The sequence below is a fragment of the Stegodyphus dumicola genome, chromosome 1, assembly GCF_044657685.1.
Source record: "Stegodyphus dumicola isolate Sdum_Otavi_A_Nest chromosome 1, ASM4465768v1".
In the NCBI taxonomy this organism is placed as follows: domain Eukaryota; kingdom Metazoa; phylum Arthropoda; class Arachnida; order Araneae; family Eresidae; genus Stegodyphus; species Stegodyphus dumicola.
This window is the reverse complement of record NC_140768.1, coordinates 191,822,751-191,841,089: the sequence shown is the minus strand read 5'-3', so window position 1 is coordinate 191,841,089 and position 18,339 is coordinate 191,822,751. Positions and strand designations below refer to the sequence as shown.

The 18,339-nt window shown below is 33.1% G+C and overlaps 2 protein-coding genes and 1 long non-coding RNA gene across 5 annotated transcripts in view; 2 read left to right on the top strand and 1 right to left on the bottom strand.

Annotated features, from left to right (window-relative positions):
* LOC118204938 (histidine triad nucleotide-binding protein 1-like) overlaps positions 1-7,790 on the top strand; it is a 62,181-nt gene extending 54,391 nt beyond the window's left edge. For both annotated transcript variants that reach the window (XM_085824240.1, XM_085824233.1), the window contains exon 5: positions 7,483-7,790. In XM_085824240.1, the coding sequence (XP_085680366.1) occupies positions 7,483-7,574 (92 nt within the window). In that variant the 3' untranslated portion in view covers positions 7,575-7,790. The remainder of the gene's footprint in view (positions 1-7,482) is intronic.
* The window catches only part of LOC118204936 (uncharacterized), an 87,778-nt gene that overhangs the window by 20,532 nt on the left and 48,907 nt on the right, over positions 1-18,339 (bottom strand). The gene's annotated exons all lie outside the window — the stretch shown is intronic.
* The window catches only part of LOC146999427 (uncharacterized), a 109,665-nt gene continuing 106,998 nt past the window's right edge, over positions 15,673-18,339 (top strand). For both annotated transcript variants that reach the window (XR_015043118.1, XR_015043119.1), the window contains exon 1: positions 15,673-15,903. This is a non-coding gene — a long non-coding RNA (uncharacterized LOC146999427). The remainder of the gene's footprint in view (positions 15,904-18,339) is intronic.

Genomic DNA, 18,339 nt, shown 5'->3' with positions numbered 1-18,339 from the left:
ATGTTTAATAAAGTAAAGAAATAAATATTAAGCTTTTTTTTTTTTTTTGTAAATTTTGATACCCTTTAGACCATAATTGCTCTTTATTTCATAAATTAAAGTTTCATATTTTTAATTTTATAATTTCTGCATGCCATCTTACCAGATTTAAACTGATGATCCGGAAAAATCGCTAATCCGGAATCGCCGAAGTCCCGACAAGTCCGGATTAAAGACTTTTGACTGTATAAGAAGGTACATATACTAAACATACATATACTAAACATATACTAAACATGTACTAATACATGTACTAAACATGTATGAATACATATACTAAACATGAAATAACAAAAAATATGTTACGATATGAATTTCAAAAAAAAAAAAAAAAAAAAAAAAAAAAAAATTTTTAAATTGTTATGCAAGAAGCAAGATTTTTAGGGAACGTGTGAAGGGATTTAGGGAACGTGATTTTTAGGGAAGTGAACGTGTCTTCCCGATCTGGTGACAGTTTGTGTCTTAGAGAGTTCATTTGCAGATTTATTCTGCTGCTTTAAGTCTTTATTTGTTTTCAGTTCAAATTAGAGTCCAAAAGCAAATAAGCTGATTTCACACGGTCTGTAGACACAGTAAATTTCAGACCGTTAATATGAATTGTGAAAGTTTTGTCCATTCTAGAAAGGACTTTATGTGGACCTGTGTATGGTTGGCACAGAGGTGGGCTTTACTCGATCGACACATAAGTATACATGCGTACACGACTTTAAGATAGCATTTACGTAACACTTTTCTTGGCAATGTGCAGATGTTGCTATTGGATTTAATTGTTTTATGCTATGCTGAAGATTTATGATAAATTGAGTGTCATATGGAGATATCTTGGATGACGTTATCATATCACTAGGCAGCTTGAGAGTTGTGCCATACACCAGTTCAGCACAAGATGACTGTAAATCATCCTTTATGGCTGTCCAAATACAACTGGTAGTGTTTCAATCCAGTTATTGGTCTCGTGAGCCTTGAGAGAAGATTTTAAATGTCGATGAAATTGTTCAACAATGCCGTTGGACATTGGATGATAGGCTGTTGTTGTGATTCTGTTCGTATCCAAAATGCACGTAAATTCTGTAAAAATTGCGGATCTCAATTGACAACCTTGGTCTGTTGTTATGACTGTTGGGCAGCCAAAATGAGATATCCAACAGTTGAAGATGGTTCTGCAAATGGTTTCCGTTGTCATATCTGGGATGGGAATGGCTTCAGGCCATCTGGAGAATCTATCTATTAGAGTCAAAAGGTATGCGTTGCCTTCTGATGGAGGTAACGGTCCAACGATATCCATATGAATTTCTGAAAAACGTGCATTAGGAAGAGAGAATGTGCCCAGTGGTGCTTTAGTATGCCTAGTAATTTTTTATTTTTGGCAAGATTCACAGGATTTCACCCAATTTTTGATATGACGTTTCATATCGGGCCATACGTAACGAGAACAAATAAGCTTCGCAGTAGCTGCAATTCCTGGATGTGACATATTATGCAGATGATTAAAGATGACTCTGCGAAAGGAATTCAGAACAAATGGACGAGGAATGTCCATTGATATGTCACAAAGAATATTACCATCAGAATATTGGCACGGTTTAAATTCCAGTTTCAAAGATGATGTATTGATTTTGAGAAAGTCTTGTACCTCCGGATCATGCTGTTGAGCTTCCGAAAATTTTTTTAAATCCAAAAATGGAGATTTTGTTATGGAATCAATTTCGATTCTTGAAAGAGCGTCAGCAACGACATTTTTTTAACGTTGCACATGCCTAATATCAGTAGAGTCCTGCGAAATAAAATCTAAATGGCGCAACTGTTGAGGTGAACATTTATGAGGGTTCTGTTTAAAAGCATATATTAACGGTTTTTGATCCGTATAAATGATAAAATTTCTGCCCTCTAACATGTGTCGAAATTTCTTAATTGCAGAATAAATTGAAAATCATTCCCTACTGTACGCGGACCATTTCTGTTGACTTTTATTGAGTTTCATAGAGAAAAATGCTATAGGTTTCCCATGTTTGTTGAGACAACTGCATAAGTGTGCCGCCTATTGCAACGTCTGAGGCATCTACCCAGATGCTTAGCTGGGCTCCAGGAATAGGGTGTCTCAAAAGGGTAGCCTGCAATGGAATTTTTGGCAGCAATAAAGGCTTGTTCAGCATTCTTGTCCCAATTTAATTGTGGGGATGAATCCTGAACACAAGAGTGATTTCTTTTTATTAATATAACCTTCTAACAATTTTACTAAAGGAGAAAGAATATGTGCTGCTTTAGGTATGAAACATCTATAAAAGTTAAACATGCCTAAAAATCGGCGAAGCTGAGTGGTAGGTTGAGGAAAATCTAAAATACTTTTGGCTTTGTCAGGAAGAGGTTCAATTCCATTGTCACTAAGGTGAAAACCTAAGAAATCAATAGACGTTTGACCAAAGGCACATTTTGAAACATTTATGCAAAGTCCATATTCCTGAAGTTTGGAAAATAAAGCTTTCAAATGCCTGCAATGTTCCTCAGAATCTTTAGAGGCTATGAGCAAGTCATCGTCGAAAGCATAAACACCTTCTAAATCCTGTGTGACTTCATCTATAAAATGCTGAAAAGTCGCGGATGCATTACATAAGCCGAATTGCATACAGGTACTTTCAAATAAACCGAACGGTGTGCATATGGCAGTTTTGTGGATATCGGCTGGGTTAATTGGTATTTGATGGTATGCCTTAATCAGGTCAACATGACTAAAAATTTTAGTACCGTGCAATGCAGCAGTAAAATCGGCTAAGCATGGAATAGGGTATTTGTCTTTTATTGTTTGAGCATTCAATGCTCGATAATCTCCTACAGGTCTCCATTCCAGACTTCCCTTTTTTTGAACCATGTGAAGTGGGATGCATAATTGATGCTCGAAGGTCTCAAATGCCCCAATTGCATCATAGTTTGAAATTCTTGTTTTGCTATTTTTAAGCGATCTGCAGCTAACCGATGAGGTTTTGCAACCACAGGTGGACCTTTAGTTATGATATAATGAACGGTGTTGTGTTTAACAGGTTGGTTAGGATCTGGTAATTTAGTAATTGAAGGAAATTCTTTTAAAATTTTGTGATATGGTGTATCACTAAACACAGTTTTTATTGAATAAATGCCTGCATTTTTCACGCAGCCGACGGTTTTAAACTGTATTTTTAAATCTTTGAGACATTTTTTTCTGAGATCAGGCACCAATTCAAAGAAATGGAGAAAATCAAGAATGGGTGTACAAGAAAATCAAGAATGGGTGTCAAACCCAAGAATGGGTGTACTAACATTTGCTATAAGAAAAGTCCATGTAAACTGTCGTCTTAATTTGAAATTCAAAGTAAGTGCTTTTTTACCATAAACATGAATATTGGAAGAATTAGCAGCAAAAAGTGTTTGTTGGCGAGAATTCCATTTTTGAGAATTATTTGCTGGAAGTAAGAACATGTCAGAGCCGGTATTGACCAAGAATGAAAGGTTTGTTCTACGGTGACGAATGAACAGGCGACGTGAAACTTGAGGCAAAGAATAAGTCACCTCTATTGTTTGCTGGTTGCATTTCCCTGCCATGAACTAGGTTTTGTATATTTGTCTTCTCTACACTTTTCCCCAAAACGTCTATGATACCAGCAAACAGAATAATCTCTCCTTTTGGAATTGCTTCTTTTGTTATTGCGATCTCCACGATTTGGTGAGCGACCGCGAAAAAAAGAAATGCAATCAATACGTTTGTTTAATTTTTATATTTCTTTAAATAATTTATCCTCAAAAGACTGATCGACTGTGCGAGAAACGGCACAAGTCCCTGGGGCAGGATTTACTTCTAAAATTCTGTCGTCAATTTCTGCAGCTTTATCTACAGTTAAATGGGAAACCACTGCCAAAATAGACTGAACACTGAAAGGCAAACGTTGAAGGAATAATTCTAACATTAAGTTATCAGGAACATTTAAAGATGCTGCTCAACGTTTCATATTTCTAAGCAAATCGGTTTGCAAGAACCTAATTCCTCTCCAGATAATAATTGGCAAATTTCTTGCTGAGAAGATTCTCCTGATCGATTTATTAACTCAGTTTTGAGCTTTGTATAAGGATCAATAGTGTCTGGTTTCATAAGTAAATCCCACACTAGTCATGCAATATCTGGAAGAAGATGGAAACTACATAATTATATTTAGTAATGGATTCTGTGATAGGTTTGGGGGTGGCAAGAGCAAAGGTACTTTCACACATAATAAACCATAAAAATGTGTCTGATCGGTTATAAACTGGAATTTGGATGGCATGAACATTAGACATTCTGCAAGGTTTTTAAGCCAAAATAAAAGCAAAAATTTAACTAAAGAAAATGAAGTTAAATGATAAGTAGAAAACAGAATTATAAAATGATCTATAATTACTACTCATCTGTGATTCGGAGGATGAAAACTGGTGTAATCCATTACTTCTGGTTTGGAGATCTTGAGTGATGGCTTGTAGTCAAAACCGAAAGTGCTTGAGAACTGTTCATACGGCCTGATTTAACATAGTCCGGGTCACCATTATGGTGATTCCCATCATGGGTTTACCTAATATTTTACCACCAATCCTCACATTCCATATCACAAATTATGTTCTTACTGCATTAATATAAATATTAACTAGACATAGTGCACAATAAAAATTAAGCTTTTTTTAAAAATTAAGCTAATTTCGGAACTTCGTGCATACTCCCCGACAGCCAGCCTATTTCACTTTGCTCACTACTCGTAAGAAACTTCTCCTCTAGGGTTGCCATATATGTTGGAGGGTGCAAGGTGCACTCCTTATCTCCCACCATCATCACAAGATAATGCTGGGCTTGTCTTTGTTACATTGTCCGCAAAAATGAATTACATTGATTGGATATTTTTGGGAATTTCAGTATTTTTGGGTATGTAAAATGAAATTAGGACATGAATGTATTTCACTGAGCAGTGGCGGCTTGTGGCTAAAATTAGTGGGGGTGCTGTTCCAAAAAAATTTAACCTTTGTTTTAAAATTGTCTGAAAGAAAACAATCATTTAAAAATAAAATCCATTCTTCTTGTTTTACTTTGCACGAAACAATCAATAATTTTCTCCTTGATCTGTGGATGACAACTGAGGAAGTTTTCCTTTATTGAAAGCAATGTAAGCGCATTTAGTCTTTCTGAATTCTAGTGCTTCTTAGAACAATTTTCATTCTTTTTAATGTTGAAAAGCAGCATTCTGCCTCTGATGTAGTCATGGGAACTCCCAAGAGAATTTTTATCAGTTTCGTAATTCCACTAAGAACATCATCTAGATTATTTTCTAAGATAAATTTTGGTAGCTCATTTAATTTGTAGTATTCATGGATATCAGACCTACAATAGAATACTTTTAGTTCAGTTTCAAGTTTTCCTTTGTCAATCATTGGATACGCTTCAGCGGTCAGTACTATTTCTTATGTAGAATGTTCATTCCTAAAACTAGCAAAGCATTTCTTGTTTAACAATTTAGAAGCTGCTAAGTGTTTAGTGGAAGAATATCTCTGCATTATATCAATACATAGTATAAAGTCACATATTTCCTTCTTCTATTCTTCAGCCATCGGTGTCTTTGGAAAATTCTCAGAGTACTTTGAGTTTCTTAATTCTAAGATAGCAGTTTTGGAATTTGTTATATATTCGTTAACTTTAAACACACTAATTTCTGTGAATTGCATTTGATTGTATATTATTTCAACATGAGGCATCTGATAAAAAGCTCTAACCAAAACTTGAAATTATCATCATTTAGATATTTTAAAATTCATATTGCTTTTGCAATAGGAACGGTTGTTTCATTTGTTGTTGTTCTGCATTTGATGTTGATTGAATTTCACTAAGGCAATTTTTTAAAAGGTTGCAAATTTTCATGAACTCTGTTTATGGTCCGTATGATGAAGTTCCACCTTATGGAGAAATAGCACACGCGCGGAGTAAAAAGAAATTACTTTTCAAACAACATGCCAGAATTTCGGCACTGCAAGAGCGACAGTGCTCTTCTCTCTGCCCGGATCGCGTGCTGCTTTCTCTGTGCGCATGCGCAAAACAGCCAAACATCATATCGCTGGGACTGTGAAGTGCGCAGTTCCAAAGACTCGTGCCTTTTTGACAAAGTGGGGGATGGCTACTGACATAAAGCTTAAGGATTATGTATTGTTAAAATATAAAGAAAGAATTAAAGACTAAAGGGCACACTATATTAAATATTAAAAATAATAATAAGTGGAAATTGGGGGTGCTGCAGTTCCACAGTGCTTATTACAAGTTGCCACTGTCACTGAGCGATTAAAAGTGAGCAATAGAGTGTAGATATGCTAATGGTTTATCTCTAAATAGTAATTTATCCACAATGACAAATTCAAATTAAAAAATTGTCATTGAATTTACATTTTTCCTTATTTGATATAATTTTACTTTGTGGTTATAAAATAATGAAAAATGTAAAAAGAGATTTTAAGAGTTATATCACATACATATGTTCAAACCACCAAATGAAAAGAATAAAACTATCACAAGGAAAAACTTTGAAGACAATTTATCTCCACAGAAATCATTGGCATCATTGAGGTAAGCTTATTTACAGGGGATTCATTTAAGATTTATGAGTATTTTAAAATATTCATTAAAACAAAGAGATAGATGACATATGTTGTCATAACAGTACTATACCATTCAAAATGAGGTAAATAGTTTACCTACTATTAACAAACTACATGTAATTTATTATGAGTTAGTGTAAGATTTTTTTCTACCCAAATGCACTATGTGTTTAATACACTATTGTAATCTTTTCATGGTTGGTTTGTTTCTTAATGTATTTCCATTGCATAATTTATTAAAATACTTGTAATTAATCTGTTGAAACAAACAATAAAAAGAAAGCTAAGAAGCTATATGTAGCTAATCTACCTATCCTCTCTCTCTGTATATAGTAGATGTGTATTCAGGAAAATAAAATTACTTGCAATTAACATACCTTGTTATTAGAGTGTAACTTATTAGGAATTGTTATTAACCCAGCAACGAATAGCACTATAATAGCAGACTAATTAAATGAAAACATTTTTGCTAATATTTTGACAGTGGATTTGAAGAAATGTAGAAAAATATTCAACAATTAAACATTCAGAAGAACAGAAAAATAAGTTGGACTTCTGCATATAAGGATCATTCAAATGAAAGCCAGTCAGCATATCATCTAATATGATACATGCATTGTTATTTTGAATGTAATGAACATTTTAAAATATTAAGTATATTATATTACACAACTATCTTGGTATTCATTTTAATAAAATAAAGAAGCAGGGTAGTATTTTAAGCTTTATTTACTTACTAAAATTGGTTCATATTTTAGATGAAGCTTATTTTCAATGATATCCTTTTTTTTTTTTTTTTTTTTCTTCTTCCAGTAATAAACAATGGCAGAGATGCTGCACAGTCAGTTTATCACCTTCACATCCATATTCTTGGTGGACGACAACTAGATTGGCCACCAGGCTAAAATGGCTGCTGAAGAATTTAGAACAATTAATCTATTCAAGTGAATTAATAATTAGTCATATAATTGACTTTAATTACATTTCATATTAATTATAATGAATCAATCTGTAAATGTATTTGCTACTGAAATGATATTTATTTAAAGTTATGTGAAGTGTATTTGCATTATGTTATATAGTTAAAGATTCTGAATTGATTAAAATTGATTTATTTTCAACATCCTTTTTCTTTCAAACAAAGAACTATGCATTATTCTTATCTGCATAAAATTTTACTGGAATAGTCTGCAGCTTATTTCCAAAAAAGAGACATATTTATTCATTGAATTTTAAATTGAAGTACCGTAATTTCCGGAAGAAACGCCGCGGCGATTACGTGTTTAAAACTTCAAAATTTTCAGCGGGTGCGGCGTTTAGGTGCACTAAAAATAAAATATTTCCTATGATGGTCATTGTACATAGTTTGGATGGCCTTGTCATTGTGCATAGACTGGTGCTGTTCCCACACAAAAGACCACTCAGTTGCTTTTTGCAAACGTTATTTTGTTTACATTTTTTCCCTTGAACGGACCTACATGCCTTATTCACCCTAAACGAGATCTCAGAACAATAACATTCTTCCCCCTTTCAAATCAACATTCTCATCAGTTCGAATAGTCTCTCTCCTCTGCCATTCGATGAATCTTCCAGGACCCATCCTCTCCCCACCTCTGCCTTTTTTGCAATATTTTTCAAAGGCCACCTGTCTCGCAATAACGAACTCTGATGTATTTCCCCTTCAGCATGAATGGATTTTTCTTGGCATTCTGCCAGATACAGATACCATCAGTTTGGGTACAAGTACTTGTTGGATAGTTTTTAAGTAAGAAGGGTGCGAAAAATTTTTGAAAATGTCCCTAAACGGCACAGAAGCTGCACTGCTGGTTTTAAGCTTAATGTAATTTCACGTGCTGAACAAATTGGAAATCGAGCAGCAGCTCGAGAGTTTCAAGTGGACGACAGATGTATTTGACGTTGGAGAACTGAAAAAGAACTTCTTAAAAATATGCCACAACAGAAACGAGCCAAAAGAAGTGGTACTGTCCAAATCTAGAGGACCACCTTGCAAACTGGATAAAGGAGCAACGAGGAAAGGGAATGGCAATTTCGACTGTAAAAATTCACTTACAAGCAAAATTTATAGCAAAGCGAATGAACATAAATGATTTCAAAGGAGGTGTAGCAGATTTATGAAAAGAAAAAATATTTCTGTGCATACTAGAACAACAATCGGGCAACAATTACCAATGGACTGGCAGGATAAAAAGTCATCTTTTCTAAAATATGCGACAGCTACTATTGACAAAAAAAAGAAAAAAAAACTTTTTCGGTCACAGATAATAAATATGGATGAAACGCCGTTAGCTTTCGACTCTCCTGCAAACAGAACTGTTGATGAAACTCGTGCAAAAACTGTATCTGTGTTTATGACGGGGCATGAAAGAACGTCATTTACATGTGTGTTAGCTTGTGCCGCAAACGGTGACAAGCTAAAGCCGATGATCATTTTTAAACGAAAGACTATTCCGAAGGGAGATTTTCCTAATGGCGTAATTATTTGTGCAAACGAGAACGGCTAGATGTGCGAAATAATCATGCATGAGTGGCTACAAAAAGTTTGGCAATGTCATATGGGATCTTTTTTCCAACCAAAGGGTTTATTGATAATGGATTCCATGCGTGCTCATTTCTTTGAGTCAGTGAAAACCAGATGTCAAAAATTGTCTACGACCGAAGCAATAATTTCTGGTGGTTTGACAAAAATCTTACAACCCTTAGATTTTTCAGGTAATAAATCCTTCAAAGCTGAAGTCCGAAAGCGGTGGGAGTGTTGGATGAGTGAAGGATTGCATACGTAAACCAAAAGCGGTAAAATGCGTAGAGCATCTTATGAAGAAATTGCAAAGTGGGGTGGAAATCGGTAGAAACATCGTCAATAATAGCAGGGTTCAAAGAAGCTGAAATTATATCCTTAGATAAAGAAACTGTAAACCAAGAGGATGAATGTGACGATCTGGAAGACTTAGATCAGGATTTACTCAATCTTTTTAATTCAGATAGTTAAGAATCACATTTTGATGGCTTCATATGATGTATAGTTTGCTGTAATTCATAAGTAAAATTAAAAATTTCCTTTTGTCATCCAAATTTAATGTTTCGTTGTTGCAACATTTTTTATAATATAGTCTGAGTATTACAAATATGGACTTCTTTAGTGGGTAAATATAAGTATATACGTGAAGGTAAATATATTTTCCATATTTCTTATCTTTAATTTATTTTTGAGTTATGGTTTCATTTCATGCATTTTTCTTAACTGGTATGTCATATATCAGGACTTAGGTTGAGTTTTTGCATCTATACGGCCCACGACGATGTCATGCGCAATTTAATCTATTGCGGCGTTTCTGTGTAATTTTAATTTTTTTCCCGCCATTTTTCTCGAGTGCGGCGTTTACGCTGATGCGGCCTTTCTTCCGGAAATTACGGTAAATATACATATTGCTGCAATCTACAGGATCATTGATGTTTCTTTAAATAAAAATTTGATGCGGACACCACATGACTTCCTTGTTTAGCATATTAAATTATATACATTTTTTGCTGCACTTCATTTAAATTATTTCCTTGAATTTCGTTAGAGATACATTCAATCAATACAGTTCTCACTTTGCGGCAAGCAAAAATACGTAAAACTCAAAACATATTCATTAAAAATTGCAAAATACAGAAAAACCTAAAAGACTACATACATTTAAAAAAATAATTTTTGCAATTAAACTTAGTGCTTCTATGCAAAAGCAAGTACTTTGGCACACAGACAGGAAGACAAAATCGAAAGTTAACTTTTGGTCTTACTGGGGAAAAAGATGCTGAATTTAGTGGACCGACTAACTTAATTCACCATTCTAAAGGTTTAATATATAAACGAATAGCAGCCTCAGCCTAGTGCTACTTAAACTTTGAAATTATTGATAATTCTACAACTATTGCATGCAGGTTAACTAATAGCTTAAAAACTTAATCGGAATATAAAAACAACACAATTCAATCGCTTTTAAAGCAAAAAATGCACAATTTACCAACACATGACTTCTGTGTATAAAATATTAAATTACATGCATTTTTTGCTGCATTTCACGAGGCCTACGTGAAAAACACAGGCCATGGCACTAAAAAGTCACGTGATCAAGAAAGGCTGAAAATCTTCCATCTTATGTGTATTCTGTTGCTGTTTATGTGATTTCTATTAAACATATTTTTTGTTAGAATTTGTTTAATCTGTTTCAGTATTAACATTTTAAACAAACTTAAACATAACATGTAAGTTTAGTGTGGTTAATAGCCTTATTTTATACATGATTGTACTGTTTGGGATTTGAACTTGTATTTGTGTTCAGTTGGAATAAGAAAATTTACGTTGTCTTGAAATATCATTTTAACAAGTAATTTATTATTTTTAATTTGCTTTTTATGTTTATATACTGCATACATTTTATATAAATTTTTAATTCATGTTAATTGGAATAAATAAAACAGTTAAGATGAGTGGAATATTATTCCATTCAATTAACAGTAAATGTATTCATGCTGAACCACATGTAGACCTTTCTTTATTTCATTTTATTTTTGATTTTTAACATTTAAAGTTATTTAAGCTATTGGAATTCGGAAAGTACAAAGCATAACTGCATGCAGAAAAAGGTACATATTAACTAAGACTTGCTCATTAAGTATTGTCAACAAACAGTATGTATGTGTTTCTGTGTATGGAATAATCGTTCTTTATCAATTTTCATGAACTAACAGTTTTATTTTTCAAAAGGGCCTTTTTAAGAGCGATATGAACATAGAAAAAAGGAAGGAAGCAGTTATTTTCTCGAAAAAAATAAACTGTTAATTAACTAAGTAACTTGTCTTGTTTTTTAGGCTCTTTTTCAGAGAAATGTAAATATCAAAGAAATGATGCAAAGCTATGTTCTTACTAAAGTAAAGTTAGTTAACTGAAAAAAAATATTTAAAAAATTAAATCTGGCTTTTGACCGTTAAAATATACTTTTTGATTGATAAATGTTCTTATTTTCAGGACTTGTCTTTCTTGGGGATGAAAAAAAGAAATAAAGTGTAGCTACCTCAAAATTCCATAAAATTAAGCTTAGAATTTAACTAAGTTTTATTTTTTAAAGTCCTTTTATTTAGTTATTTAATTTTCTTCTTTTCAAAGACTTCGTCATGCCAAACAAGTGTAGTGTTGCTGGGTGTCGTTCAAATTATGATACAGAAAAAGAATATAAAATATTGTTTACACTTCCAAAAGATGATGAAAAGAAAAAGAAGTGGCTGTGGAAAATACCCATAGACTTTTTTCAGGATTGAAAAATCTATTTGTGTGCTTCAAGCATTTTCATGAATGTGATATTATTCGTGTGCATAATAAAGTATGTATAAATGGAATATTAAAACGATATCCTAGGAAAGTTCCCAGACTTAAAGATGGTGCTATTCCAAGTGTTTTTCCCAATTTACCAAAATATTTGAGTTTGAATAGTCAACCATCTCATCGTTTGGTGGCTGTTGAACAAAATAATTTTGATTTAGCTATAAGGCAGAGTTTATTAGATCAAAAGGATTATGAAGAAAAGCAAGCCAAAAATGAAATTTCTGATATGTTGTCATATTTTAAATTATTAAATGAAAAAGAGTTTCCAAGTAAACAGCAAAATTCTAAAAAATTATATAGTGTTTGATAAGTGTAAATGTTACTCCTGTAAAATTAGGCCATATTGAAGTATATGCTGACTTAAAATTTGATATGTATGTAAATAAATGCAAATTTGTACATTCTAGGCTTTCAAAAATACTATGCATATTAATTCAATAAATATATTATAATCTTTATTATTATTTCTAGAGCAAGAGGTACAGAAACAAATTGAGCCCACTGCACTTGACCAGGTTATTGATATTTTAAAATTAATTAACCATGAAGAAGAAAAGAAAAGTAAATTTATTATTGACCAGCTAAAACTTCTGTAAGTACCTAAAAATAATAGACAATATTGCAATGAGACATCATCATTATCTGTGCATTATTAGCAGCATCATTATATGTGCATTCTTCCTTATTGTACTGTGCAGTCTACAAATATGGCTCATTTTGTCTGCTTCATCCTCGAAACATGCAGATGCTGATTTCAAAATTTTCATTGTCAAACAGTTCTCTCCAGGGAAGCATATCTTATTTAAAAACAAAATTTAAGTACATAAAAGAACATATAATTTTAGTGCACTTCCTGTTAGATGAAATTTATATTGAGCCACAATTAAATTTTAAGGCTGAGCATAAATATGGTAGCACTGATTCTGATCCTACAAAAAATGCGCAAGTCTTCATGATTTCATCAATTTTATCTTTGTATGAGGATGTAGTATGCATAGCACCAGTTATAAATTTAACCAGTGATTTATTGCAAAATATGTTGTTAACAGTAATTATAGAAGCGGAACAAATTTAAAATTATTTGTCTAATATCAGACAATAATGTAATTAATCGTAAAGCTTTTGAGCTCTTAACGCCAAATAAATTATTCTAACCTGTTATTCCTCATCCTTTTGATCCAAGACTGATTTTTATATTATTTGATTCAGTGCATATTTAAAAATGTAAGGCAGGAGAAATACCTTATACCTCCCCTTTTAAAAGGCGACTGGGGCTTTTAAGGGACCCAATCGCCAAATCCTGGGTGAGGAGAAGCATCATCCAACACCATTTTAGTTCGGGCGCCACTGTAGAGACATTAGGATTTTTGGGAAGAGGAAGAAATGAAAAATTTGCAACGCCTTCGCCGGGAATCAATTACAAGCTGAGCGTGCAGACCACCACACCATGAAGACGGGAGAAATATTTTATGCTATAACAGTTCCATACAAAATTTCCACTGTAAGGAAGGAAAGAATATAGCATAGATCATATGCATATTTATGGATTCTTTCCTTTTACTAATGAAGGGCTAACTCTTTTCAAAAGTCTCAATTATAGCCTGAATTGAGTGAAGATTTTTATCTTTTCTAATTTTCCTTACTTTTGGCCACTAGTTAGTGAAGTTTTAATTAAACCACTTGAATCCAGTTTTCCCCCTTAATTCCCCAGATGGCCTTAATTAATTTAGAATTTTACAATAAATTTCTTTCTTTAAATATAACATTTATATAAACAAATTTTCAAAATCTAAATTAAATTTTATTTCAAAATATTTTGTTAGTACTTTTTTCAAAAACTTTTCAATTTTTACATCTTAATATTTTACATTCCTAAATAATTTGCAACATTGTCAGGATTTGTATGTCTTTTGACTTCCTTTGGAAACATTACGTATCCTGAATAGGAACAGGGCGCTTAATAAAGCTATGTTCAAGTATGTGTGGAATAGACGACACAAGCAGGAAGGGTGCACTGAACCCTTTAGTCTCTATTAATTTACAGGTGCTAACGTACTTCGGGATACAGAGACAAACCACTTGTGGTTTGAACGTAAAAATATAAAACTACTAACTAAAACTTTTAGTTAAAGCTAACTTTGGATTAGTTTACAAATGCCTAACACTAAGACTGGCATTTTTAAAAAGTTACGTAAGTAGTACAGAAACTGCTGAAACTACAATACGTTTTAAATATCAAGAGGACTAAACCTCTCGCCTTAAAGGAAAGTAGCAACTGATTGAAAACTTGTAAGAATGCAGTGGCAAGGCGGCTCACTTTCCCTCTCTCTCTAACTCTTGAAAATTCTTGAAAATTGCAAAAATTCTTGAAAGAGCGTCAGCAACGACGTTTTTTGAACCTTGCCAAAAATCGAAAATTACTAGGCATACTAAAGCACCACTGGGCACATTCTCTCATCCTGATGCACGTATTTCAGAAATCCATGTGGATATCGTTGGACTGTTACCTCCATCAGAAGGCAACGTGTACCTTTTGACTCTAATAGATAGATTCCCCAGACGGTCTGAAGCCATTCCCATCCCGGATATGAAAACGGAAACCATTTGCAGACCATCTTCAACTATTGGATATCTCGTTTTGGCTGCCTATCGATCATAACAACAGACCAAGGTTCTTAAATGAGATCCGCGATTTTTGCAGAATTTACGCTCATTTTGGGTACGAACAGAATCACAACAACAGCCTATCCTCCAATGTCCAACGGCATTGTTGAACGATTTCATCGACATTTAAAATCTTCTCTCAAGGCTCTCGAGACCAATAACTGGACTGAAACACTACCAATTGTTACGCTTGGTATTCGGACAGCCGTAAAGGAGGATCTACAGTCATCCTTGTGCTGAACTGGTGTAGGGCACAACTCTCAAGCTGCCTAGTGATACGATAACGTCATCCAAGATATCTCCGTATGACACTCAATTTATCACGAATCTTCGGCACAGAATGTAACAATCAAATCCAATAGCAGCATCTGCACATTGCCAAAAAAAGTGTTATGTAAGTGCTACCTTAAAGTCGTGTACGCATGTATACTTACGTGTCGATCGAGTAAAGACACCTCTGTGCCAACCATATACAGGCCCGCATAAAGTCCTTTCTAGAACGGACAAAACTTTCACAATTGATATTAACGGTCTGAAATCTACTGTGTCTATAGCCCGGGTGAAACCAGCTTATTTGCATTCGGACTCTAATTTGAACTGAAAACAAATAAAGACTTAAAGCAGCAGAATAAATCTGCAAACGAACTCTCTAAGATACAAACTGCCACCAGATCGGGAAGACATGTTCACTTCCCTAAAAATCTTGCTTCTTGCATAACAATTTATTTATTTATTTTTTTAAATTAATATCGTAACATATTTTTTGTTATTTCATGTTTAGTATATGTATCATTACCTTCTTATATATTGAATTGCATTTTGATCATTTCTAATTTTATATTCCAATTTTGTAATTATAAAAAAAATACCCGACAGTACGGATCCTTTGAGATATTTTCATAATCTGATGTCGTTCCTTTGATTAGCCATCAAAGGAACTGGGGGGAAACCAACGAGATAATATACTGGTAGAGAGCGTATTGCAACCTTCAACCGGTTCCAACATTAGTGTCACGTGACTGCTGCGCGAATTCCGAAAGTGCGGAAATACTTTACATTGCTTTCTATGGGACGAAAGACTGCTGCTCTGCTTGGTCACATAAAATTTAAGTAAAAATGGTTATTCGCTGCAGCGCCTACGGATGTAAAGAAAGTTTCGTGAAAGGATGACTTGTAACCTTTCATAGGTAAGTTAAAACTGCATGATTTATTTTATTTTCAGTATTTTTGTCATTTTACTATCTCTGTTGAATTGGTTGGAAAGTTTCAGCCATACTGTATAAGAAAGTTGCCGCCGTATATGACATTTTCAGCATGTATTATTAGCATCAAAATGTATTAAATACTGTTACACTATTTACTGGAATCACCCTTTACAAATAATTGAATTTTATATGTTTTTTCCGTGTATTCCGTTGAAATAGAAAGCTGCGCCAATTGGCGTTAACCTTTTTTCGCCAAGTCGTACGCGTTTTGATTTCATAAACAATTACTGCTTGCGATGAAAAAAAGAAAAACGCTATTATTAGCATTAAATTATTGAGAAAAGATTGTGCGATATGTTTACTTTGTTAAAAAAAAAAAAAAAAAAAAAAAAAAGCATCTTGATTCATGCAACATTGAACATAAACAGTTAAACAGCATTATTTTAAAAATCAGATTACTTTTATAAAGCTCAATGCTTTATCATTATTTTATAGAAAATAATGATAAAGCATTGAGCTTTATAAAAGTAATCTGATTTTTATAAAGCTCAATGCTTTATCATTATTTTCTATAAAATCAATTAAAATAAAAATAATCTGGATTATAATTCTGTCTCATCTACGATGCTGTTAGAAATTTATTGTAATTGAAAAAATGCGATGTGAAAAACTTACCATATTTTAAATAGTATTTAAAAAAAAAAAAAAAGGAGAGAGAGAGAGAATTTTTAACTGTAATATCGTTTTGATCCTAATAATAAATACTGAGTTGAAGTTTGTTACCGTTTGATACATATTCAATATAAAATAATTTTTATAGTTAATAAGATGTATTGATCCCCCCCCATGACATACACATGAGTGTGGAAATCAGTAATTAAGATTGCATTATTTTGTTCCAGTAATATAATCTCAAGAAAAGAAAGGCAATCAATGGCATAAATACATATAATACAATGTGATTTTCTTTTTCTCTTTAGAATGCAATGCATTAAAATTAAACGAGATTTTTTTTTACCTTTTCAAATATTATAACAGCAGTGCAATTAATTTTTTAACGTTATTCAAAATTAAAGTTTCCATCTCAATTTTTTATTATTTATTTTAGATTTTCTTCCTAAAATTATTTAACATAAACATCTTAAACAATGGTGCAAATAATTTAAAGCAATTATTAAAAATATAGATAAAATATTCAGGAAAAAAGGGGTTAAGTTATATCTAAATATACTTGTAAAAAATCGAACAACCTAATTCGAGGCCGTTGTCTGCTGACTGCTAGCAGACGGAAATAAAAAGTACTACCTGCCATATCAAAAGCGGGCCTAACTGGCGATGAACAGCTTAAGCTATCACTGCCCAAGAGCGCCAACAGCATTAGTCACGTGGTGTATGTTGGAGACACCCTAGCAGACGAATTCTCTGTGGGTGAGCCGTCTACCTGTTATATGAAGTCGTTGGGGGAAACACTGTGGTTATGGCGATAAGGAGCGCGCCTTGCGCCCTTCCGACAAACGTGGCAACTCTAGAGGAGAAGTTTCTTACGAGTAGCGAGCAGAGGAGACGGGCCGGCTGTCGGGAAGTGTGCGCTAAGTTCCGAAATAAAGCTTAATTTTTATTGTGCACTATGTCTAGTTAATATTTATATTAATGCAATAAGAACATAATCTGTGATATGGAATGCGAGGATTGGTGGTAAAACATATAGGTAAGAACAAGATAGAGTCACCATACCACAACTTAAATACTTGGGCGTTAGCAAGTATAATTTGCATAAACAAGTTAAAGCATTTAATTATGGCCTGAAGTGGAAAATAAGAAAAGATGGTACAGTTTTAAAATAAAATAAACGTTAGTAAAACTTAAGATCCTTACAACATTTATTCACATAGCGTTATAGTTTGAATTTTATTTTTTTTTTTACACATTTTTACAACAAAACACACATTTTACATTACATGAAGTTTACAGAATAGGTGTTTTTTTTTTTTTTTTTTTAATTGATCACAGATAGCAGCTTTACACTCAACTTAATCTTACATTAGCGCCCTCTATTTAAAGTTTGCAGAACACACTGCGTACATGGTTTGGCAAGGCTTCTCCCCTCCCCCAACAACAAACTAGTTGGTAAGTTAAATTAAAACTTACTATTTACTTGCCTTTTTAGTATTATTTAAGTATAATTTATAAATGTTTTTTATAGATAATGTCTAGTTTCTTTTGATTCTTATGCATAATTCGTGTAGGGGAAGTTTCTGTGGGCAAGAGTTTCTAAACTACTTTGACTTTCTAAAAATTTGGTTTTCTATTCTTGTTTATTAATTTAAAAAATTTTTTAATTTTAATTCTTGTCTTTTAATTGCTAATTTCTCAAAATTCCACTTGTTTAACTTTCTTTTTAGTAATTCACCACATTTG